Source organism: Lissotriton helveticus, chromosome 6, assembly GCF_964261635.1.
Source record: "Lissotriton helveticus chromosome 6, aLisHel1.1, whole genome shotgun sequence".
In the NCBI taxonomy this organism is placed as follows: Eukaryota; Metazoa; Chordata; class Amphibia; order Caudata; family Salamandridae; genus Lissotriton; species Lissotriton helveticus.
Window position 1 is genome coordinate 711,025,722 of NC_136067.1, and position 26,890 is coordinate 711,052,611.

Below are 26,890 nucleotides of genomic sequence, written 5' to 3' on the forward strand. Positions count from 1 at the left end.
TGACGTTCCCCAGTGTGTGCGAGTTGGTGCAGGATTATCCGAGCGCCTCAATGTCTTGGCCTGACACTATGATGCGTCAGTAATTGCCCATCTGTATGCCTCTTGAATTACTCTGTACACAGGAACAACCTATGATTTAGAAAATCCTGGGTAAGTTTACGTTGTCGCTTAATTGGTCAGCTCAGTTAGAGCTTAGTGCTATGAACGTGAGGCTCGCAGGTTTTATCCCCGTACTGACCTTTGTTTTTCATCATTAAATTAGAAAAGTCGTGCATTACAGAACAAGACTGTTAGAAACACGGTATAGGGTTGTTGTTTATTCTAGTAATTTACTGATCTCTGGTGGCTGATATTTGTAGAAGAACCAGGGTGGGTATTGCTAGTGCCATGTAAGGGGCACTGCGGGCTAACACCCACCCCTCTTGCTGTGATATCCGCCTCTTTTTGAAGCTCTGTTTGAACCTGGGATGCTTAAAGGTGACATTTTCTCTCCGAGAGTGACGGTTCCGGGGCTTCTCTGTGGGATGTCCAGAGGTGACGAGAGGTGAAGGACAAGCATTTGCAATGCAATAGGTCTCGCAGTTACACAAGTTAAAGCTATTGGCTTTGTAAGTGACAGTGCCTTCTATTTGTTTTTAAAACGAAAAACAAATATGAAAGGCATTGTTATTTGCAATGTCAATAGCTCAAACTCACGTAAATGCGAGACCTATTGCATTGCAAATGCTTGTTTTTCTTCCATCAGGAGTAGCATGTTTAATCACAGCTACAGAACCATTCCAACCCCAGAATTTCCTGAATCCTGAAAGCACTGCTCAGTTAATGGGACATGTGGAGCCAATATTCACCACTACAGAATTATAACCAGATAGTGGGACTCCTCGAAATCTGCAGAAAGGGAAATCCAAAATGCCACTATTCACTTTGACAAAAACGGGACGATGGCTTTGCATATCTGAGCTAAAGAAATGTATCTTATGGGCTTCAAGCTTACTCTTGAACTAAAATGTAGTGCCAGGAAAAAAAAAACTGAACATGGTGTAGGGTAAAGTGGCAATGGTGGAACTTTGCAAGACACTTATTGGAATTTGACATCCAACACAATCAAATTTAGAAGCAAACCTTTTATTTTTCAAACCAAATTCCAGTACTACAAGGGCAGTAAAACAATGATACACTGAAAAAAGCAGCATTAAACATTTGTTTAAGATTGATAGAATAAATAAAAACTACAAAAAAAAAAAAGGAAATCATATAAACCCATCTCAGTCTTTGCACCCTCCCACGATACCCAAACCCTCCCACAAACAAAAAAGATATACCGAAAAACAAATGCCCTTTTACAGGCAGTACTGCAGGCTACTTTCTTAAAATTGTCCTGGGATTACATTCCAACTTCAGGGCTGTGGTCACAACTCTGTCGTAGTGCACTGGTACGAATACCACACTAACCTCAGTCAGAAAAGTAGAGTCATTCCATTTTTATTTACATAACCAAATGACATGTTCTAGAATACCAGCATTTAATCCTTTTCTTTAAACATATTAGCATAAGAAACCACATTTCAATGATAGAGCAAATGAGGCTACCACTACAGGTAGCAAGAGTTCACATCCAGGTGGCACGAATATCTGGGCACTCCAAAACCAGTTGCTGCATTAAGATTAGTTGCCACTGACAGAAGCTTGAAATTTCCTGCATATACAGGGGTGCAATAAGATAGGAAATATGGCATAACTGCAGGGTTTAACTGGAAACAGCAGCCTATTGGTGGCAGGGCAGCCCACAAATGCAGAACCCCGATCATGAAACATCTGAAAATAAAGAGAAAGGCATTAAATTACTACAAGACCAATGTTAAACTATGGTTGCTGTGCAATACTGCCATTTAATTTGTTAATATGAAAACAGGTTAAAACTATCCTCAAAGATCGGCAGTCCTTCAGACTAATACCACCAAGGAATTTATTAATGTATACGTCCAGATGGCCATTAGCAGAGAACTAGTCTCCTGGAATCGATTCCAATCTCAATCACCCATCCTCTCAGGAACATGCAGAAGAGAGCAATTTAATTTTAGATTCACATTCTTTGCGCAATTCAACCATGCACCTTTCTGGTTTGGAATAATGGCTTGTTTCTCAGCTTTGTATTGTATAACTGGACCACAGGCAAACATCTAATGATTTAGGACTGTTGAATTAAAGACCACAATCCCATCACCGACGATCTCTTCAATTTGCAGTTGCAATGAATTTGCGAATTCCCAGGTAATGAGGAGGAAGTCATGTATATGGATCACCGGTAGAGCTGCAAAAGGACAGTTTCTTTCATAGTGACTGGTACTTGAGCTCCATGTTCATGATGATAATCTTGTGGGTACCTGGCCACGGAGTTGCGGGACCAGAAACTTTTCTTACATTTGTTAATTCTGAACATTTGCACGCAGGTGGACACCTTAACAATTCATCACACAAGTCCCTTTCTGATAAAAGGAGCCAAAACACTGCCATTATCACTTGCAGGGAGCGTGGCCCTTTCTATAATGTTGAGGGTTCCCATGCTGCTATACCGGCTTGCCACAATCCTGTTCATTCCCACAACACTTTTAAAGGAACTGTATTCACTGTTAGGCGAATTGGTTTTGAATAATAAAGGTACTGGATAATAGGATTTCCAGCTACTGAGTGGTATGTAAACATCAGATTTCAAATTCTATTAGGTGTTGCCTAAGTTCGACAGTCATCTTGCTGGCTGGCTAGTCATAACACATTGGAACTGAATGAAGGGTTCAGCGGTGACAAGCAGAATTACACTACATGCCCTTGCCCAATACAAACCAGCAGAGGACCCTACATAGATTTTCAGAGCAACACAATGCTGCCATAAAAGAGTACTGCACAAAAAAAAAAAAACTTGTTGACTACAACCACCCAGAACACTGCCACCGGGCCCCCCACCCGTCAATAGGTAATATGAATCAGGCCAGTGTAACAATCTGCCCAAGCCAGGTTTAAGCATGATCTGGGAATGCCCAGAGTTGCGGCAACATTCGAAGGCAGGGTGTACATGCATGCATGCATGTAGTAGTAGATTGTGAATATTAGCTAACTCTAGAACACTGCATATTCAGCCTAGCTCCCGGTCCCAAAACAGCCAGAATGCAAACAATGCTAATAGGGGATAAAAGAAACATCACAATGAATTGAAAGTCTGCAAACAGTCTTTCAAATAGACAATAGGAGGGGTGGACCAATTGCAAGAGCCACGCACTATACAGAGACCAAATCCAATTGTTCTTTGTAACACAGGCATCTATCTGTAATAACTGGTGTTCTGATACACTATAGTTATATTACCAGTTCCAACAGAGAAGACCAAGAATCTAGGAGTGATCTGGACATCGGGTACTCACTGGACCAGCAGGCTATCCACACCTCGTCTACTTGTTTCTGGCTCATTAGAATGCTGATGCAAATCTTTCCTTTTATCCCCCTCTCGGCACGGAAACAAGTAGCCCTGGTGTTGGTCACGTCAAAGATCGACAACAGTAATGCGCTGTATTTAGATACCAACAACACCACCACCCAAGTCAAACTGTAGTTAGTGCAGAATGCGCTCATTAGGCTTACTTTGGATATTCTAAAAACGACAATCGGTGTCCAATGGATCACAGGATCTGCACAAGGCCACAATTTAAAAAAAGCATTATGTTAAAAGTCCTTTTGCATAGTGCACAAGACCCTTTACCAAGTCAGCCTGGATGGAATCAAAGCAGTGTTTCACTGGTATATCCCTGGGAGAAATCTACGCTCAGCTCACCTTGATTTGGTGACAGTGCCTAGTAAATAGTTCAGAAGAAGAGAAGGGGAGACAGAGCTTTTATTGAATGATTGATTACGGCAGCAAGACTGTGGAACTTGCTTCCTAATTATCTGACCTGTATCAAATTGCACTCTTCCTTTAGAAAAGCCCTAAAGACTTGGCTTTTCGCCCTATAGGGAGATCTCCCAGCTAGTTTTGCAATTCTGCTTAACTGCTTTCTGGCCGAATTGGACTACCAAGACTATACGGCCTTGACGCGTACGGGCATGTGTTGCGCTCTATAAATCTTATTTAAATCAAATCACATATAGGAAGAACTATTGCAAATCTTTCAACAGGCCACTAAAGTGGATGACTCTTCCCCACTATCACCCTCTTTGAGGGGCATAACAGGTGGTCCAACGAGGCACAGTATGCATGAAGTGAGAATGTTTAAGCGGAACAAATAGTATCAATAGGAGTTTTGTCTAGACCCCCATTCCTAATGCTATACCATTAAACACTATGGTCCAGCATTCCAGACTACTCTACATCACAGTTGCGCAAGGCAGACTCCACACTCCTACCTCAATATGCCCCAACTCATAGATCCATCAGTCCCCATGAATGGGTGTGAAAATACATGGAAAATGCTACTAAAAATTGCCGACAAATTAGCTTTGTTGATGGTTTCAGTTTTTAAATTTGAATTGACACGACATAGGACTATATCGAACATACCATTTGTATGGAACTACAAATGGCAAGCTGATAAAATGACAATACCATACAAGAAGTATTTCCATGTGAAAAAATCCAGAAAATGTTATTTAAAAAAAAAAGTCTCATAATTCAAACTGTGAACTTAGAGATACCCTCTGTTCTGGGAATGACGACACTGGAGAAGCCTTCACCTTTAACTAAGGTGAATGGAGAGCAGGGTCAAGACTAATTCACCCTAAGGGGGAAGGGTTTTTCCTAGGCGTGGGTCCCCATGCTCACTGTGCCACTGCATTCATGCTAGACTGGCTGATGAGGGGCGATATACCGAAACCGGTCCCAGGGTGCTTGTTTCTGGTCCAGGGAGGACCTGGCTTGGCAGTTCGGGCTGGACTGTTCCCATGGGGAGCAGGATCATGACTGATTTGCATAAGACTGCATCCAAATTAGGGAGGCATTGTGAAGAAAAAAAAAATTAATTTATCCCACATTTGTGACAGGGGGTAAATGTTTGACAATGTTCAGCATTCAAATGCCAGTCATCTTTTTGTGTTGCCAAGTATGGGCTTTCACCCAAAAAAGAAACACTGCCCAATACTGTAGCCACCCCTCTTCCAGAAGCCTCAGCCACAAGAAAGTCATAGTGGCAACAGCAAACAATAGTCACCAGGATGGAAGTGTTTGGGATCTGTCTTTTATTGTGTTGTAATTTTTTTTATTAGCATTTTGAGAAATGTCATTACCAGAACAGTAATGATAATAACATCTTACAATTCATACTAGATAAATAAATATAGTTTGGTTGTAGGTGTGGTATGTTGTACTTTTCTTGAATAATAAAACTAAAATAACAAAACTAATTCTTACAGAAATAAAAACAACCCTTCAACAAATTTAAAAATCTCAATCTGTAAAACCTAAGTAATGGACAGGACACCTTTAATTTGCTTTTACATCAGGGGAGCAACAAAGAAGCTCAGTATTCCAGGAATAATGATGTAATTTCTAAATGTATTTTAAGGGAATACTCAGTTTAGACAACCTCTAAACTGCAGATGTGGCACTAAATGCTAGGGTGAAATGGGTGGGGATTCGAGTGCAAAAAATACTTACATGACAACCTAGTAGCTTTTTATAAGCTGATCAAGAACAACATTTGTTATCTGAAAGAAACTTTAGAAGCATGCAAAAAAAAAAAAAACAGTGTTTAACAAATACTCACAACTGGCAGGCTGTTCTCCATACCGTCGCATAATCTGGTCGTGTGTGAACTTCACAAATGCATCATACTGTTCTACAAAAAACATTAACAAATAGGATGTAATACTCCCTTCACAAATTCACGCATGGGAGAACTGCACAAATTGAGAAGATCTTGAACTACAGCAGTGCATTGTATAGTACTCCACGGATTATCGGGAAGATGTGCACCTCTAAATGAAAACTATGCAGCATTCAGAAATGCTGATCAGCTCAGCTTACATGAGGAATCACAAACATTTTAACAGAATGGATAGATAAGCAAAGCAGCCCTACTTAATTACACCATCTCCAAATTATATGATGACTGATGTTATAGAGCATAGTTCCAATTGCCCACACAAGCTACCCCAGGGTTTAAGCATATGTGGCTAACAGTAAGGCATGCTGCCATAACATGATTGTGCTAACCGTTATATTCTTACATAAAGGTGGTGTACAGAGTTTGCTGATGACACATTAACTGCTTATACCCTAGATTTATGTAGACGGCCTAGGATCTGTTAACTGCCAGACAACAGCCCAGCAGAAAGAAGACACCAATAGGTTATTAAATGCGCTCACCCAAAAATGGGTTACCAAGCTCTCATACCCAATAACATTGCCATGCTCACCAGATAAGAGCTATACTCAGGCAGACTGTAGAGCCATGCTTCTAATAATGGGTGGGTGGGGAGAACCAATATGCCGAAGAGCCATGCCCGTACCCAGGTTATTCCTACTAAACTAGTGGCCAAGTCATATGAATCATAAAGAGGTTTTCCAAGCCTTTGCAAATCTGACAACAAACGAAGACAAGGATTCTTGCCATATCAGTTAACTTGGAACTTTCAGTTTTTTCACTAGTTATGCCTCAGCTAGTATTTGCATTATGAATATTATAATCCACATGTTTACAGTATGTTAAGGTATAACAAATCACCACTATCATATCTTCATTATCGCAGTTACTGCAAAAATTGCCTTCGTGAAAAAAAATGGCATCGAGAATGACACCATAGAACGGGGAGTAGATTATAACACTGCTCCTACAATCCCAACATGGTAATGCCCATTTGTACTGAAATGTCCCACATCTTCGAAAAAAACGAGCCGATCGGTCAACTTGTGTGAATTATTACCACTCGAGCTGGGTATACAGAAAATACTTTTGACAGGACCACGGGCATGAGCACTCTCAAACCAGGCACATGAACAACTGAAGAAAAAATATATAAATGAACATTTCAACATATTGCATGACAGACTGGATAGTAAATGGCAATAGTTTGTGATGGAGTACTGTATAGCAAGCTGAATCGGCGATAGCTTACAAACCCCAAAACATATGCATGACCGAGCTTCTTGTCTATCAGGGTGAATTAAGAATACTACTTCGTGCATAAAAAAAAGGCAGGCCTCCAAGTGCCAAAATATTAAGACTGATTGAGTGCTACCTGGCAGCAAGACAACGCACCTACCAGTAAAGAAGATTGAGAGCAGCACTCTAAACGTTTCTACTGAAACTTTACAATCAGTCAAATCTCAAGTTCTCAGGTCATGATTAATGTATGTAAACCATTGCTTCTTCCGGAACTCTCGAACCTGCTATCAAAGTGCGCCACTACCTGGGTTATTCAATGCTGATTCTAGAGCGCCCTCTGCCCCATTCTCCTGTGTGAGATTCCTCGTTACCATTCATTTTCCAGCCCATACTCGAAAGGTCATCTTTATACACCCGTAACTAGTTAATAGTTAAACTTACTTTCTGATTGATACTTCTAACTGGATATTCGTCTTGTGATTATACCCAGGATCACAAAACTCAAAGCAGTGCTCCTCCGCACCAATATGTGGAGCCATTGAGTTGCGCCCCAACATCATCCACTCCATAGTGACGAATGGAGCTACATAAGCACCGCCAATGGGTACTGAAATCAGTTCCTTTCTTTGTGTATTCAGATGTGGAGCCAGAGTTCAGCTCCTCTTTCTCTGACGCAAATCTTTTTTTTTTTTTTTACTTTTTTTTTAATTAATATGCATCATCATCACAAGGCATGTCTCCGTACATTATCTTTCCCCCTCACAAAATCAAGTCCATGTCACAGTGTACTTTAGCTTAATATTTGGCAACTAGTATCATGTCTACATTTAGTCATCGTGAGCTGGTATCATTGGCGGAGTACAGATATTCCCTCTATACACATTCCAATCATTCCAGATTAGAGTCCATTTTTTGCGAATCTTTCTTTAAAAAATGTCAGTGTGCATGGGAACATGCCCTCACTTAGTCCCTACAAGGCTTAAACCCTGTGGTCTGGTCACAAACAGATGTCTGAGATGGATACCCATAAGTTAGGTCTCTGGTGTTTGGGTTCGGGGCACAACAACAAAAGGCAAAGCACAAGGAGTCCTTTTCCTGCTACTCTCTAGAGAAGGTATGAAGGCATCACCATTCCTCTAGGCCGCACTCCCATTCTACTAAGGAACAGATTCAGTCTTTGGTCTCGATGCACCCAGAGTTACCCGGTCCATTAGAAAGGTCACAGCAGATCGAAGCCGTTCAAGGTCATTCCGTGCAACTTTGGAACGCTGACTGATCACTCTGGTGTGCCTTTAGGCCCCAAGGATCTGCAGGGGTATCCAGTCCGGTGACTGCCAGTGTCTCAAACCTCTGCACAGGCTGGGCCCTTAAACCAGCTCTGGGTTCTGCACCATCGTCAGTCCTAACTTTGGGTTCAGTGCTGAAATCTCTGCAGGTCCGCGAATGTTGCTGCTAGAAGGAGCAAATCGTGGTATCTGACTCGGAGCCACATTCATCTACACCTAAAGAGAAGCAGCACCCAGATCTTTCTCTTGATGTGGCGCAGTCAATTTTCAAGTCTCAAACTCATGACATTCTTTTATTGCACAGTCATGTACAGGCAATACACCAACCACCCACATGGCGATACTAATGAATTGCTACCCAACACCCTTATGATTAAGAACATTGGCACAAGGGCTACAGAATTCCAATAGGTTTGATACCAGACTAAATTCTGGGTTAGTGTCCCCGTCACCTACATCAGAGCAGCTCACAGAATCATTTCCATCAGGAGGCACAGGCTCTTTTTGCCAAAGGAGCCCTCAAAAAGGTTCCAGTCTCAGTAGTAGTATCTAGAAGTTATTCCCACTACTTCATAGACTGCAGAAAGACCGATCTTTGTCCTCTTTCTGTGCAAGGACAATCTGATTATGCTCACGCTAGCTTAGGTTTTCTCTGCCCTGGATCACAGAGCCTGGATAGTGGCACTGGACCTGCAGGACTCTTTTGCATCCCAGTGCTACCTGTGGTTTAACGTGGGTCACAAGCATTTTAAGTTTGCCGTGCTCCCTCTCGGCCTCATGTGTATCCCTTGGGTACTCCTAAAGGTACTAGCAGTGGTTGCTGCCCATCTTAGGATGTCAACAGTACCAACCAGTCTTCCCCCAACCTCAATGACTGGCTGTTGAAGGCAGACTAGCCACAGTCCGTTGTAGATCGCCTTCAGATGCCCGGGAAACCTCTTGGCATCGTTGGGGTGGCTATCAACCAGCTGAAATCCCACCTGCCTCCTTTGCAGATCAGTGCTGCTCCTATCTCGGTCTTGGGTCTCAGAGATAATGGCTGACCATACCTGATAACATATGGAGGCCTTCCATCAATAGGGAGAAGCATGGGTTGATCTTTTCGTATCACGGAGAATGCGGTGTCACTTTTGTGCATTGATTTCCCAAGATGACTCTCCCTTAGAGACCCATTCTGCAGGGTATGGAGCACAGGACTCCTGTACGCCTTCATGCCGCTCCCTCTGCCCAGGGTTATGTAAACTTTCAGGAAAGACCAGACCAAGTAGTTATGGATTGTGCCACGAGAGTGCAATACCTGGAACTTCTGGGTCCGAGCATCTGTCCATCAATCAGGATGCTGCTGCTGCTTTGGGAGAATTGTCTGCTACAGCAGCAGGGCAGGGTCTTGCTGTCAGGCTTGTACCACCTACACCTCTACGCTTGGAGACTGAGCGCCAGTGGCTAATCTCTTATCTTTCTCTACCAGCCGATGATGTGATCCTGGAAGCCAGGAATCCGTCCATATCAGCGCATGCTGGGATAAGTTTGTGGCTTGGTGCCACACTGACCTGGTACAGGCCTAAATGTCTGATGTATTGCTGTAATTGCTAAGTTTCTTGCCTGCCGGTTTCCTTGCTTGCCACTGTTGCGGGACCACAGACACCAGAATCCTTTGCACTCTGAGGGAGAAGCACATAGCACCCACGGACTACAAGAGCGCGCCTGGCCCCCGCAGCGTGGGACGCACTAATCACTGGTTATCTTGCTTGCCGGTTTCCTTGCTTGCCACTGTTGCGGGACTGTTGCAGGACCACTGACACCAGAATCCTTTGCTCTCCCAGGAGGAAGGAGCACACACCACCCAAGCGCTTCAAGAGCGCACCGGGCCCCCGCAGCGTGGGACACGCTAATCGCTGGTTGTCTTGCCTGCCGGTTTCCTTACTTGCCACTGTTGCGGGACCACGGACACCAGAATCCTTTGCTGTCCGAGGAGGGAGGAGCACACAGCACCCACATGCTACAAGAGAGCACCTGGCCCCCGTAGCTCGAGACACGAGCGGGCCGCACCCAGGCGAAGCCTGGACCAGGGGCGGGCCCATCTGAGCCTGTCAGAGACCGAAAGAGCCCGGGCCAGGTTATTTGACATAATATTTTCTTCGGTAACTCTTATGAGTGTCCCGGACATATGGTGTGGGTTTTACAATGAGCAAACGCAAGTCGTTAACAGAGAAGGGTGTGGTGGGAATGCTAGATGCTTTGACACGGGCAAGAGTCTGCATTAATACATGAAATTGCGCTAACTGAACGAAGACTCTCCCTTGAGCCTTTAACAGCTTCATCCCATTTGCCACTCCTTACACGAGACAAATGCACCCCAAATGACAAATTTTGAGGTACTAAATGGGTTCCACCCGCCTGAACCGGATATAGAAAACTCTAACTTACGTGAGGTTCAGGAGTTATCTCCTGTACTAAATAGACCCAAGTCACTAGTAGAGGCCAAAAGGTGAGCAATACGCAAGCAAAGAGCGTTGCTCCTCCTGTAAGGAAAAGAAAGAGACAGTGCGTTAATAAGCATAAAGCACATGGTCGTTACGCCATGACGAGTGTGAGTGAGCTAAACAAGGACTCCGTACCCCCTACCAATGCTAGTGTAGGAAGCAGCAACCACATAGCTTCTGATAAAGGAGTGTGCTGGATAAAGATGGAGGAGATAGTCTCAAAATTAATACAGGCTCTACACACTATGCTAATATAGAGGGGAAGTTAATTAGTCTGGAAAGCCCCCTAAACTCCCCACCAGTAGAGAGTGAAAATGGTCCCCCCTAGGAGTTCTGATCACTCCCTTGCCAATTTGATTAGTGGCTCAAATCATCCTCAGGTTAAATCCCCGTCTAGTGACCTATTGCCTCGACAAGAACGGATTCCCTAAGCCGCAGAAGGCAACGCAGCACACCTCAATACTCGGAGTATAGAAGCAGTTCACGCACCAACACGACGACAGAAGGGTTCTCAACTTAAGCAGGGTGGACCTCAGGGTGATGATAATATTTGACCCGAAACCAGATGGGTTACAGCACCACAAGAGGGCCATACGAGGGAGCAGGGAGGACATAACCAATCAAGGGTGGGTACCCAGAAGGTTAAAGGGGACAGTTTACTTGCTTCAAAGGTACTACACCTTCCGCCGGAAGCTACTCCGTTCACTGTAGTGTTGGCAAATGTTCCAGTCTCCCTTGCCACCAGTAGAGACTGAGCACTGGTCCACTTTGAGAAACAAAGCCTTGTATTTCCTTAAGCGGGAAGACAGGACTGAACAACAAGCTTTTTACCAAATTTAAGATGGCTCACCGCATTGGATGTGTCGGCCCGACTAACAAATCTTTGCCGGCGATTGTTTGATATTGTCCTTTAGAACTCTATCCCTAGTTCTTTTAATTTTAGACAGGGTGGATAACAGGCCGGTTAGAAGCAAGGGGATAAGTGTGGTTCCTTTGCGTTTTTTCTACCAGCCCCCCAGATTACCACAGAACCCCTTTGGGGAGGGTTCTTGTCCTGGGCAATGTCAACACAGCTACACTGTACCAACTTACAACTATTTCGAAACCCTCAACAATCTGGAAGATATCGACTGACTCCTCTCCCCCAACATTCAGAATTGGATGGCAGTTTGAAACCGGGTAGTGAAGAGGGGTGTGTAGATCAGGCGCCAAGCACAGGAAGTATTAACGTGGCGAAAAGTACAACCCATACCAAGATCTATCTTGACTTTCTAGGGAGAAATGTCAATAGAGTTTTATTGGCTCAGTGTATAGATCAAATGGCCCATTGTATCAGCCCATGGGTGCCAAGCTGCACTGACCTGAACACCCCTTTAGCTGTGTTGCCTACAAGCCCCTTGCCTTTTCCCGTAGACTTCATTTGGGAGGATTACGTCATGGAATATTGCAGGGCTGCGTTCCAAGATTCAAGATCCTGCCTGGGGTGAGGTCATGGCAGGAGTCGACATATTGGTTTGACAGGAAACATGGTGCTTAGTCCCCATACAGATCAATGGTATTAAGATGTTTGATACCAGTGCAGTTAAAGGTTTAAGAGGTAGACCCAAGGGTGGACTCTGCACGTACATTTCCAACATGCTGGAGATAGAAAGTATAGCCCTACGTGCGGGGGAACGTTACTATCATACTGGCACTCTCTTTGAGTCCATCTCCATGCATGGTCCTCGTAGATTTTTATAATAACGTCCCATCTGGGGACTGGGTACTGTAATTAGGAATCTACCAGGTCATTAACTGTTACCAGTAATGTGGGCATCAAAGACTATGATAATTTTGTTGGGGGATTTTAATTGTACCTCGTGTAACTCTGTGGATATCAGATTATGTGGACTTGAGAATGATGCCGGGGAGGGGGGGGCCGCAAAGGGTGTAACACATTTTTGGTCACACTTTGTCGGGCGACTTGTTTAATGAGTTCCTGTTTTCTAATGATCTGGGTTTTGTAAATGACTTTGTAATTCCCCCTACACCCATGCTTTGTACTTTTAATGGCCCTGGTCTGGGATCCACAATTTATCTTATCCTAGCCTCCTCCTCATTTGCAGCTAGGGTATCTTCTTTTTGTGTTGGGGGCAACGCCTTGAGTGATCACTTTCTGCTATGTCTTGAGGTTACGCTGCCTCCCCGTAGAACAGGGAAGGTCAAACAAAATTATCCGGTATTAGGCGACCTTGAACAGTAAGAATGGTTACACCATACGGTGGTCTAAAGTTGATCCCAAGGTTGTTATTACGAAAGTAATTAAGAACAGCAAACTGGATTTTGATAACTGTTTGTGTGAGACAGCTTCAGCCAGACAAGACAATCCAGATTCTCAACCTCCCGTAACTCCCCCAGTTCATGTTAATAAGGGAGAGCTACAAGTTACCCTGGATTAAGTGCACAGAGCCCTTTCTCGTAGCCTAAGGTGCAAGGCTCCAGGACCAGACGGAGTGCCAGTTGATTTATTTAAAGCCAACATTTCACTCTGGGGTCCCATAACCCAAGTTATAAACGCTAGTATCAAGACATCGATACCAAAGACCTGGGTGGAATCTATCATCGTTCCAATCTTCAAGAAGGGGGATCTCTGCAAGATCGGGCAGAAGAAAACCAGATAATTTCTGATTTGCAGTTTGGCTTGAGAGAAGAGCTAGGCACTATAGAGCAAAGCCGTAACCTATCTATTTTCATGGGTAAATATATAGGAGCAAAAAAAAGGTTGTTTGCACCTATCGTTCGTAGATCTTACCGCAGCGTTTGAATCTGTAAGGCACAGGAGACTGTGGGCGATCCTAGCTGATTTGGGGGTGGAGCCAAAAATGTTAGCCTTCCTGCAGTATTTATATAGAGGAACCTCTGCCAGTGTCCGTATTGGACAGGGTGGGAAGCGTACAAGTTCTTTCCCCATCAGAAGAGGGGTCAGGCAGGGTTGTGTCCTGGCCCCTTTCCTTTTTAATTTGTATACAAATGGCCTTGGCAAAGTACTGCTTAACCGGAGTCAAGATTACCCTCAAGCTGGTGGGCGACCTATTCCTGCCCTTCTTTACGCAGACGACGCGGTCCTAATGGCGCGCACGCAAAATGGCTTGCAAAAGGCCCTGGATACATTCAATGATTTTATGAAGGACTTCGGGTTAAGCATTAATGTCTCTAAGACATTTATCATGAGATGTGGTAAAGGGATCCAGAGGGTGAGGGAAATCATTCTGGATGGAAACAAGTTAGCCACCACCAAGAATTTAACCTATCTTGGCATCCTAGTAAATCAAAAGGATACCTGGTCTCAGATGTTAAACGCGAAAAGACTTGCGTTTACTAGAACAATGACAGCCCTAGTCTCCTTAGCCAAGAAATTAGGGAGGAAGCCGCCAGTGGAGCTTTTGTGAATATACAAAGCAAAGTGAAACACAGCTACAAAGAAAGGGTCAGGAGTGTGGGGTTTTGTAAATACCTATCCACTACAGCTGGTGGAGAATTCTTTTTTGCGTTCTATCTCGTCAGCCCCCACATACACACCCTCCTATATATGCCACGAGGAGCTGGGTCTCCCTTTTATTTCAGACCTCATCAAATTGGCAGGATTTGGACTAAGGAACAGACCAAGCTGAATATAGAGATTTTAAAATGATAGCATGAGCTTGGATGGGGTCGCCATGATCCCTTGGATTAAAATACATAAGTAATTTTATGAAAGACCTAGGGCATCCATAATACTTTGCTGACCCAGTTACTATGTGGTCAGTATCGAGAAAGACCCTAAAGTTATAGGGTGCAATTATTGCGTTCAATACGACTGGCAGAAGAAGTGCTAAAACCTAGCGTTAGGTAGTATCTACTAACGCTTACATGAATGGGGATGGAGCCCTATTTGTTATTTGCCCCAGGAATATTGGATAGGATGCTTTTAACAAGATTTAGACTGGGAGTCGTTCATAGATTATTGTCAATACCAACTATGAACGACTGGTCAAACTCCGATACCCTGTCCGTGTGACAACCATTCTGAACAATCCACAATCCATTTAGTCCTATTCTGTAAATTTTATGTAGAGTTAAGGAAAGTCTATTTACTTCCACTTTTAAAACAGCTGGGCATAAGGCAATGTCGCCCAGCTTTTATTTGGTTGCAGCTTCTTAGCCACCCTGCATGGAGGGAGGCTACGTTTTTAAATAAGGCGATCCAGCAGAGGAAAAGTATGGTATTCGAGGTGTAAATTATGGGCACTTCCTCCCCTGGCGGTGCTCGGCTTATTTTTAATGTGTAATTATATCAAAATCTGTTACGTTTAAAATGAAAATTTTACCTGCGTTTATTGAATGTGCTTTTATGATTGGTATACTAACAATCGAATAAAGCTTTCCTTTACTTGTTTTGCTGGGTTTTTTTTTGCCTTCGACCCAGCAAGAATTTCCAGCGGAAGGGGTTAGCTTTTTTTGTCTGATCTTTTGCCCTTTTTACATTTGCCAGTCCAGCGGTCCTTGCTCAAATCACCCACTCTGATCAGTTTTCTAAAAGGTTTGCATAATAGGTTTCTGCTGCAGCCCTTCATGAGGCCACAGTGGGGCACAATCTTCACTTTCGTCATGTGCACCCCACGTTGAGTTATTAACCAGCATTGCCAAAACCAATATGTCTCGCCTATAAGAACTATTGCCTCTGGCAATGCTTAATAGTCATGCTGTACAGGAGCGGCAATACTCTGAAGAACAAAAAGCTCATTAATCTGGCTGCATCTTAATGCTCTCCTAAATCAGTTTCAACCACACTGCAAAGTGCATTAGTCCTTGATGCATCATAGTCCAGTTTTTATTATTTTTAGTTGTGCTTCTATACAGCCACGCTACAAATCATTCCCAAAGTCTGCCATGCCCATGTTGTACAGCATTAACAAAAGGCAATGGCAGAGCCAATGGTCTCAAAGGAGAGACCAGCTGTTTTTGCCAATGCTCGATCGATCTCAGCACAAAACGCCTTTGATTCTGAGAAAATAAGTTAATCTTCCTGGGAGCGAAAATGGAGGGGCGGGGGAGAGGAAATTACATTTGGTAAAAAATCCTATCAAAAAGAAAGCAACTGCAATCATGTCCATATCTGGGTGAAAATAAATTTGAAAAAAGGTCTGTTTTCAAAATAAACAACCAATTCAAAGGAGAAAAGGGCATCTTTGAACAACGTGTGGCATAGTAAAACATAGCTTTAAATAGGAATTAGTTTAAAAAGGAAGAAAGGGAAGAAAAAGAAATAAAAGCAATGCCTCAATACACAGCAATCAGCATAAGCACCTCAATTAAGCGGACGCAGTCAGTACTTGGTCCATGCTTCAGCCGAAGAGGAGGAAGTTAAATCAGCATGTGCGGGCCAATTAGAAGACAGCAAATAAGTGAAATTGACGACAACAAAAGTAAAAAAAAAAAAGTGGGCGAGCTGCAAGCCCCTTGTATAAATTATCTATTGAAAGAGCGCATGCGCTGTTGGAGGCAAAACCTAATAAACTTTTTAGGGTTCCCCTGTGGAAAGGAGGGCACGGCTGTACAGAATGGACTATCTCCCAATGTATAGCTCTCAGCATTAAGATCTCCACTGAGTATTGGCCAAGAAGCAACCTCGATAAGTTGGGAGGACTCTTTCCACACCAGCTGATATTACCACTGCTTTGTTATACAGAGTGCCTGTTCTGGATATCTGCTAGACAGCTACGTGGGAATCAATACACACTGCCTTAACAGCCAAGTTACTCATTTAGTCCTGCAGGACTTTTTGATCCGAGGCCATTCCACAGAACCACTTCAATGGGAGGTAATGCTTAGGTATGTCTTAAAAAAAAAAGCGAGGAATCTGCAGTTAGAAGTATCCATCAGAGCAACAAGCTACTTAACCTTCATAAAGCTCGTTCTGGCAAATACTCTAACCAGAGATTCCTCACCGCTTTCTCACCTACCTACCTATTATGTGAAATGGTCTCCTTTTCCAACTAAAAAGGTCTCAATTTAGGAATGCGCACATTGGTTGCTCCACAGTGCGTAGACAAGCACATGAAAGAAACAGATGCCACTGTGCATGTGGGGGATAAAGAGCTTAGTTTGTCACTTCAGAAACAGAACAATGTGGGCACATAACCACATGACGCCATCTACTGGTGTGCATGAGTTTCCGGTTCCAGACTGGTGCCGGGGGATAATTAGAAAATGAGGACTCTGCAGTTTGCTTGAGAATCCACCAGAAAGGTAACGTTTAATTTCATTTTTTGGCGTTGAACATTTGTGCGCTGACATTTAATGAATCTAGTTACAATGTGTACTAACTTGAACACCCACTTACTGAAACAAACGGTACCCACTTGACTTAAGTCAAGATTATCATTAAAATACTTTACAGAGGGAGGTTGTTCAGACTTGTCCAATTAATCACACCCTCAGTAACTCACAATCAGGTTTGTAGAATTCAAAATTAGCTCTTCATTATACTGTTGTCATTCAGATGCGCCTCCTTTTTCTTCAGCCTGGGAGAATTAAGGGTTAGCCTGTAAAAACACCACGGTACTCACCCCTCCCTTATGAAACTCTGAAGTTCTCCACTTTCTTGTGCAGCAATAGCTTGAAATTAAAATGCAGCTCAAGAACTTCACAATCCCCATGAAGTACTGCGCTTTGAGGCAGTGCAGTAACCTTTTTAGATTAGCATTGTATAATAGAGTTGGTCTCCGCTAACCTAATTTATTCACTCACAACTAGAAAATTAGAATACTTTCTCCTCGACCTTTTCCGTTCCCCAACATACTTGAGGGGATAACACTTTCATAGGCGTTACAAACACAGTTTTACTTTTTCGATATTTTAACTAAATAACTGGTTTTCGGTGCATCTATGACTAAACAAAAGCTTTTTACTGGCGGTTTTGCTCCCACAGGAGAGCCCTACATCCAACTGAACACATACGATGGAAATCTTTAATGTTTTCAACAAATGTCTCGAAGTCTGCTATTACGATGCTACTAAAAGCATCCACTATCAAGAAATCATACAATCACCATACGTACAGTGAAGATTCCTTATTGCAAGCATCCAGCATAGCTCAAATATGCCATTTAGCAATTGAATGAACTGGCAAACAACATCCTATAGCACAAACAAACATTCATGCACGTAGTACCCTACAACAACCCAAGACGGGCTCAGACACCTTTTACAATATCCAACACACCCCACTATCAAGGAGGACAGATAAAAGTTAACTTTCAAAAGCTGGCCAGAAAATGTATACTACGAAAATAAATAGCTTGGTGGTAAAAAAAAAAAAAAAAATATATATATATATATATATATATATATATATATATATATATATATATATATATATATATATATATATATATATTTTTATTTTTTTATTTTTTATTACCTACTGGCGGTCGCCAGTAGGTATATATAGTTAGACTTTTCAAAAAACCCATAGAGAAAAAATCCTATGTCTAATAACTTTGGCGTTTGTGGACGGAATTGGCTGAAATTTTCAGGAAAATGGCACATTTTGTTTCTGAGCAGCCCTTGAAAATTTGGGGGGGGGTTCGTCCAGTGGGGGCCGAGAAAAAAGGGGGGTCCCAAAACGTGTTTTTAACATTGAGTTTTCCATAGGGCGGTTGGCCTCACTTTTAGCCCGAACGGCTGAATGGATTTGCACGAAACTTGGCAAAATTGTAGGGACTGGTAGCCCGATGTGCCTTTTGTAGGTCTCAATATATGTGCTCCAGTGGATTTTGAGAAATTAACGTTTAAAAAAAGATATATATCTGTAACAGCGGACCGGGCAGCGCTCTGGTTCGTGGACTTTTCGCGCAACGGAGCTTTGTGAAGCGAAGCTGATTGGTTCTCCGGCGTCTGTCAACATTCCAAACAGTCCGTAGCGGCCGCCATCTTGTCTCTCGGTAGGATCGAGAGACAAGAGGAGGTCAAAACAAAGGGGGAAATAACTATAAGGGGGCATAGTAGATCCTCGCTGACCCCCTAGTTTTGATGTGGAGGTTTTAAAAGGGCCCCGCGGGGCAAAAAAAAACCAAAATAATAATAATCGAACGGCTGAATGGATTTGCACGAAACTTGGCAAAATATTAGGGACTGGTAGCCCGATGTGCCTTTGCTAGGTCTCAATATATGTGCTCTAGTGGATTTTGAGAAATTAACGTTCAAAAAAAGATATATATCTGTAACAGCGCTCCGCTTCGCGTACTTTTCGCGTTACGGAGCTTTGCGAAGCTGATTGGTTCTCCGGCGTCTGTCAACATTCCAAACAGTCCGTAGCGGCCGCCATCTTGTCCCTCGGTAGGATTGAGAGACAAGAGGAGGCCAAAGCGAAGGGGGAAATGACCATAAGGGGGCATAGTAGATCCTTCCTGACCTCTTAGGTTTGATGTACCATTTTGCCAAGTTTGGTGTAATTCCGTTCAGCCATTCAGGCTGTAGACGTATGTAAATGTCCTATGGAAAATTGCATGGGGAAAACACATTTGAAAGTGTTGAAATTTAGAACCAATTAAAATGTTACTTTGGTTTTGTATTTGTGTGTGATGAAAGTTAATTGGTTATGTATATATGTCAAATGAGAGGAAACCACAGCCATTTTGTGATACTACTGTCTGAGGTACATTTGTGAGGAATTTTTGGTGGTGAATTTCTGGTGTTTGATTTACACAGTACTAACACTTCTGCTACTTTTAAAAAGGTGAGTTGTTAATTTGTAAGGGGAACTATGTTGTACACTTGAAGATAATTTGAAAAATGTTTTCTGTTATTTATTTGCAGTCCTTCTGTTATACTAAATACTTGATAAAGTTAGTTTTATATTATGTATTACTAAAAACGATAAATGAAAGTGATTATTTTTTTCTGCAATTTACAGCAAGCAATTTCAAAATAAAATGGCTCACAATGAAGAGACCGTGGCAATTTCTTTTGAATTGTCCAACACATTGATTGAAATTGAGAGCACCAATAATGAAATATTGTCACAAGGAGGACATGACTTGTATGATTCCATTAGATTGATTGAAATGGACAGCACCAAGAATGAAATATTGTCACAAGGAGATGACTTGAATGATTCCACTACATTGATTGAAATTGAGAGCACCAATAATGAAATATTGTCACAAGGAGGAGATGGCTTGTATGATTCCATTAGATTGATTGAAATGGACAGCACCAATAATGAAATATTGTCACAAGGAGGAGATGACTTGAATGATTCCACTACATTGATTGAAATTGAGAGCACCAATAATGAAATATTGTCACGAGGAGATGACTTGAATGATTCCACTACATTGATTGAAATTGACAGCACCAATAATGAAATATTGTCACAAGGAGGAGATGACTTGAATGATTTTTTTGATCAATCTCTTGATGGCGAATTTATCGAGTGTTTGGAGACCATAGAGTTACAAGAATCATCATTGGAGACTTTTAATGAGGACATTGCTGATGAGGACATGTTACTAGTTCTTTCAAATTTAGAAAATTCTGAAGAATAAATTTATATTTAGAAATCAAAAATTGTTTGAGACATTATTCATTTTTATTTTTAATTTATGAGGTTGTAGCGAAGTGATTGTAGTATAAAATGAGACTTATAGTATAGAGTGCAACATTATGTTACATGGTAAGTTTACTCATATTTACTTCCCTTCTGCCACTATATTATCTCCAATGTGTATTTGACATGTCTTCTTCATCTCCGGCCTCCTTTCTCTCACTGTGTGTCTCCGATGCATCTTATCGCTGGTATTTTGTGTAATTACAGAAGAGAGTAAAATAAAATAGTTCGGAACGTGAAAAGGGGGCAAAGTAGAGTACTCCTCACCCCCTAGGCCTTTTTAGGCGGTCCCAAAAGGATCAGTTTCTGCTTTCCTGAGAGATTATGGTATGAGTTCCATATACCACAATAACTTGCATTACAACATGCAAGATATCTATCTCCCATTACCAACTTTTGGAGATATTCGCGCTAAGCGCGAATATCTCCAAAAAGTAACACCTGCCCTGAGCAGTTCTTAGCCATGTTATCCAATGGGAGGTGGATAACATGGCTAAGAGCATTAGCTCGGTAATGCATGAATATCGCTGAGTTTTTAGCGATATTCATGCATTGCGGCCGTTTATTATCGCATTTGCGATAAACCTTGATAATAGTAAGGTTTATCTTCGATAATTTCTGACGATGCTTAGTGGTAAAAAATTGGTTGGTAAGCATCGTTAGCGATAAATATCGCTTAACTTTGGTAATATGCCCCAACGTCTGTTAACGTTCGATTCGAAGGAAATGAGGAAGTGTTGAAAAACATTGTCTGCGCCATCTTGCCTTTTTTGAAATGCCACACTTTTGTCGTGCACGGCAGCCATTTTAGGTGTCTTGACCAGACCCACTCTCTGCACGCTGTCGATTCGTAGCATGGCTCCTCACCCACGCAAGCATCTTCCCTAGGCACTGGTCACCACCGCTCTCTGTCTTATGCATGGGCAATAAACCTCCCCCCATCTGCGCTGCTCTTCCCTGAGAATCACACTCTGTGCCCGCCCGACACCTCCCTTTCGCCCTATTCACTACCGCACCCTCTGACACTCCTCTTTCTCTGTGTCCGATTGTCCAGGCTATCAGCTAGCCCTGCAGATGTAGTTTATGGCCCCAGCTGTAAAGAATCACCCCTCTTCAAAGGAGTTATAGTAGATCAAGGCCCACCCTCGATGAGATCCGTCACACCACACGTGTTCCTACTATCTGAAAACCATCCTGTATTGTGATTGGGGAGGGGACCGAGCCTGAAGCGGAAGATTCCAGGAATGACTCTTTGTACATCAAAGTTTTTACAATTATGTGTCACATTAAAAATATATAGCACTCCAACAAAGTAGTAGGAATATAAAACTTTAATAACATATAAATATATACAACAAAACAAAAACAGTAAAAACATTTAAACAACGAAGAGACCGTGGCAATTTCTTTTTAATTATCCAATAGATTTATTGAAATTGACAGCACCAATAATGAAATATTCTTGTCAGTAGCGGTCTGTTGTGCGAATAGTTCCAAGGCAGCAGAACGCGCTGAAATCTAGATGGCACGAAAGTGATGTCTAGTAAGTTGCCGCCCAGCAAAAAACGGCGTGGGGCGCCGCGGGGGTGAGTGAGTCCAGTAGGCACCACAGCTATTCTTACCGGCATTGCAGAATTACTGCTGGGGACAATGCCTGTGCTGTAGCAGGGTCACAGCAGAAAGAAAAAGGATTCTGTTGAAGATGTTGTTGGTTTTCAATTTGAAAACAGTTCTGGTGTCAACTGCTATGCTAATGTAGTGGTTAATGTTTTGTTTTCTCTAGAAAATGTAAAAGAGGGGGAGGCAGTCCAAAGTTCTGTTAAAAGGGCAAAGGAAAGGATCGGTGGTTTGAACTATCAGTCAAAAAGGGGAGGGGGTGCAATAATTTTTCCTACCGGGTCACACTGTGCTTTCACCGGAAGTGAGGTCTGCAGGATTCTAGTAATTCAAAGTGAGGCTGGCGCCAGCATGGGAGCGCCGACGTCCCGCGGATACAGTTTCGTCACTCCACGGGCGATCATGGCAGTCATTCCCCATCGGGGGTCGGAGACTCCCGCGGCTCCTCTAGAATCTTCAAGGTCGTGGAGGACTACGGTGGTGGAGTCAACCAGTGACCGGGCCATTTCTTTATGCTGGGCCCGCTCTTGCCAGGTCGACCGCCATTTTGAGAGTTCGGCAGCTACCGGCGATCGCGGGGTCACATGAGCGGACAGGCTCCACCCTGCCGGGCGAGACGTTGCAGCATGGCCACAGTGGAAGAACCGTTTTCCGGGCGCCTGGAGCGCTGAGGGTGCAGCTGGGAAGTCTCCACCTGGGGAGGCGGGAGAGGCCTGTTCGCACCGTCTCTCCCTCCCAGTGCACCCCACGGCGTCTCGCTTGAGATTTGTTATGGCCGGACCAGGCGATGAGGACGAGGGGGGGGGTCGGAGGCATGTGCAAGACATCCCCCCCCAGTGTTGTCGCAGCCATTATAAAAGAAAGAAGTGTCCCGTCCGTCTTCGGGCCGGGCTTCCGGTGGATGTCGGCCGGACGCCCCTGGCTCTGGCCCCATGAACGGGTTTCTTGGTTTATCGGCTGCAGCCGGATCCCGTCGGCCTCGGCCCCCCGACCGTTGGTGGTCGGACCGGAAGAGCATGTGGCGGGACTACCTGCAACTCTCAAGGGCCACCGCGGCCGGACTGGGAGAGAGAGGGGAGGGTCGAGGAGACATTTCCCCCCCCCTGCAACTGTTCAGCGTTGTAAAGGCAATCCCCTGGCCGGGTCCCGCTGGCCTCGGCCTCTCCTTCGGCTACACCCTACGTTGGGATCTCCTGGCCGAGGCGTGGCAGCAGGACCTGCCTTATATGGGCTGCTCCCGGCTGGGCGTAGCCGGAACCCTGCCCCACCTTGGAAGTTTCCAGAGTGGGGGTGGATGTTCTACTGACTTGCATTTTCCCTAGTCTATCGATTTTTTTGGCGTGGCAGGCGGTGGGACAGCGAGGGGTGATTTGGTTTCTCTTACTGTTTTTCTGGTCTCTCACCACTGGCATATTTTAACGTTTTCTTGTTTCTAGGACATTAATAGGTTTTATCATTACGTTATGTTATCGTTTCTTTGTTCGTTGTTTAATAAAAGTTCATGTTCATCAGTGGCCTACTGATTTTCGTTTTCCTATTTTTTTCTTTCCAGGTTGTTTCATGGTAAAGTTTCTGTTAACAGGATACAGTGATCACTTCGTTATTATTGCATATGTCCTTTTCACTAGGGGTGCTCTCTGGTCGGGCCAGATGACGTATCTCTAGTAAATGGTCCGGGTGAAAAAGGTGCATCAATCAGTGGGGAGTAGATAGGCATGACAGATTACAACGGGGGAGAACGGTCCGCATTACGTACCCTTTCACTACTTGCAAAGATTTTCCTACGTTTATTTGCAAACAGGGAATACCTCCAAAAAGAACTAATTCCCAAACAGTCAATGTTCGGACAATCAATCAATCAATGAGGAATGAAATAGGTACGACGTGTTAAAGGCTTGCGTTACCTACCCTTCACTATCTGCAAAGGGAGATAGAATATTCCTATTCTTCCTCGTTTGCAGGTAGAGAAGATCCTTAAGAGAATTAACTTCGAACAATTCAATGCTCGATTGAAACAATCAACAAGGGGTACTGTGACCACAAATGAACGCCGCTTATATACATACGCATTGATATTTTCAACAGGTTGTTCCTAATGTTTCTATTTTAGCGAGGTCAAAAGAGATCCCATTAGTGGCCTACTGATTTTGCTCGATTCCTTTTGTTTTTTTACACGATTTTTCGCTATCTGCAAAGACTAAACAGAGTATTGCGACTCTGTGCTTGTTTGTAAATAGAGAATGAACCAAAGAGAACAATCAATCAAATGGAGAGAGAAGCAGGCACGACGGATTACAAAGGGGGCAAAGGGCTGCGTTAACTACCCTTCACTATCTGCAAAGAGAGAGTACTCCTAATAGAAATGAGGGGTGGGGGGCAGCAATCAAAGCAGATCAGTGTGCATAAACACGAAAATGTTTTTACTTACCACGTACTTGACATTCGACAGCTTATGATATTTGCTATTAAAAAACCATTGAAATTCACTGAAAAAACCATAGGTTATAGACCATATATAGTTAGGAATTAGCATTTACAAAACCTTGAAAATTCACTGAAAAAACCATAGGTTATACACCATATATAGTTAGGAATTAGCATTTAAAAAACCTTATTTTACTCACACAAAACCATTGAAATTCCATATATAGTTAGTTGCACTAACTATATATCGCGCACCCGCAATCCACTGCTGATCATGTCACATATTACATCATTCATGACATGGTCAGTGACATCACTGATGACATCACTGATGACATCTCAAATGACATCACTGATGACATCACTTATGACAACATCCAGTGACTGTATGTTTCTGTAAAGTTAAAATGTGTCTTACATATTGAAGAATGAGTGGAAGTATAAGTGTCTGGACAAAGGATTTAGTAGGTGCATGACTGAATGTATGAGTGAGTGATTAAATGTGTCTCACTGAGTGCATGGGTTAGTGACTAAAGTGTCTTAATTTGTGCATCATTATGTCTGTTGTTCTGTAAACTGCTGCATGTGTTGATCAGCAGCTATATGATTAACTATATGGGTTACTGAGTATTTGTATGGGAGACTGAGTGTGTGTGTGGCTGGCTGGGAGGTGTGTGACTCTGTGCAGATCAATGTGTACTTATATCAATGATTGTATAACAAGGTAAGTATGTGTTAGTATATGTTTGAAAATGTAAGGTGCTCTATGTTTAACTGTATAGACAAGAAAATGGAAGTGTGATTGATTATTTACAGGACTGACTAGGTGTGTGAGTAACTCCATGGATGAGTGGCAGAGTGTGAGTGTCTGTATAGGTGTATGAGTGCATATGATAGTGTTGTAAAGATGAGTGATTGTATGTATGAATGATTGTATGGGTGAATGAGTGAATGTGTGTGTAGACGTAGGAATCAGTGAGTACATATGTAGTAACTAGTATTGGTGTGTCAATGGTTTCAAAAATTATACTCTGTATTTAACACTGGGTGAAACAGAGGTTATATTAAAATGTGAGGAGATGCATTGTATTTCACATGAATGATATCATCAGTGATGTGGTCATTGATGTCAAATGAGATGTCATCAGTGATGTCATCAGTGATGTTACTGACCATGTCATGAATGATGTAATATGTGACATCAGCAGTGGATTGCGGGTGCGCGATATATAGTTAGTGCAACTAACTATATATGGAATTTCAATGGTTTTGTGTGAGTAAAATAAGGTTTTTTAAATGCTAATTCCTAACTATATATGGTGTATAACCTATGGTTTTTTCAGTGAATTTTCAAGGTTTTGTAAATGCTAATTCCTAACTATATATGGTCTATAACCTATGGTTTTTTCAGTATATATATATATATATATATATATATATATATATATATATATATATATATATATATATATATATATATATATATATATATATATATATATATATATATATCCCTCACACGTCGGTTCCTTTTTCCCAGTCCTTCGAGCGCTTTGATCGTCAGTGCATTTGGGAACTGAAAAGCGCGAGCAGAATATCATCACAGTATGATGCGCGCATGAACCCACCCACTTGATAAAATGAAAAACTAAGACAATGGAAATGGAATAACCTCATTGACAGTGACGAAGAAAAATACTTAACAACGAGTCACCCAATCACAGCCACAATATATTTCCTGCCAAAGGTGCACAAAGATCGCAACAAACCACCAGGCAGACCAATATTATCTGCAAAGGGCTCTTTGCTGGAACCAATCTCGAACTATATCGATCATTTTCTCAGACCACATGTCACACAACTCAGCTCATATATCCAGGATACCAACGACCTGTTGAGACGACTAGAAAACATCCCATGGCATGAAAACTACCAACTAATTTCCATGGATGTTGTATCATTGTATACAAACATCCAGAACAACTTGGGCCTGAAAGCATGCAATTATTTCCTGCAGCAGAGAGATATTCGGTTTAAAAACCATAACCAAATGTTGTCAGACATGATGGAACTATGCCTCACACAGAATATTTTCTTGTTCGGTGAAGAACTATATAGACAACGCAATGGAACCGCGATGGGTTTTTCATTCAGCCCCAATTACGCCTGTCTCACGATGGGGTATTGGGAACAGGAGATAGCTTGGGCAGCAGAACATGACAAATTCACAGGAAAGATCATGTGTTGGATCAGGTTTATAGACGACCTGTTGATTGTCTGGGACGGAACGAAAGATGAATTCCAGGAATATTTTAACATCATCAATACCAGCACGGCCGGACTAACTTTCACTTATGAAAT

The 26,890-nt window shown here is 42.7% G+C and overlaps 1 protein-coding gene across 1 annotated transcript in view; it reads right to left on the bottom strand.

Annotated features, from left to right (window-relative positions):
* Positions 1 to 1,109: 1,109 nt before the first annotated feature.
* Positions 1,110 to 26,890, bottom strand: part of AKIRIN2 (akirin 2) — a 71,467-nt gene continuing 45,686 nt past the window's right edge. Inside the window, exons 4-5 of the mRNA XM_078648194.1 lie at positions 5,748 to 5,819; positions 1,110 to 1,815 (exon numbers count right to left, since the gene is read on the bottom strand). Of these exons, the coding sequence (XP_078504320.1) occupies positions 1,805 to 1,815; positions 5,748 to 5,819 (83 nt within the window). The 3' untranslated portion in view covers positions 1,110 to 1,804. The remainder of the gene's footprint in view (positions 1,816 to 5,747; positions 5,820 to 26,890) is intronic.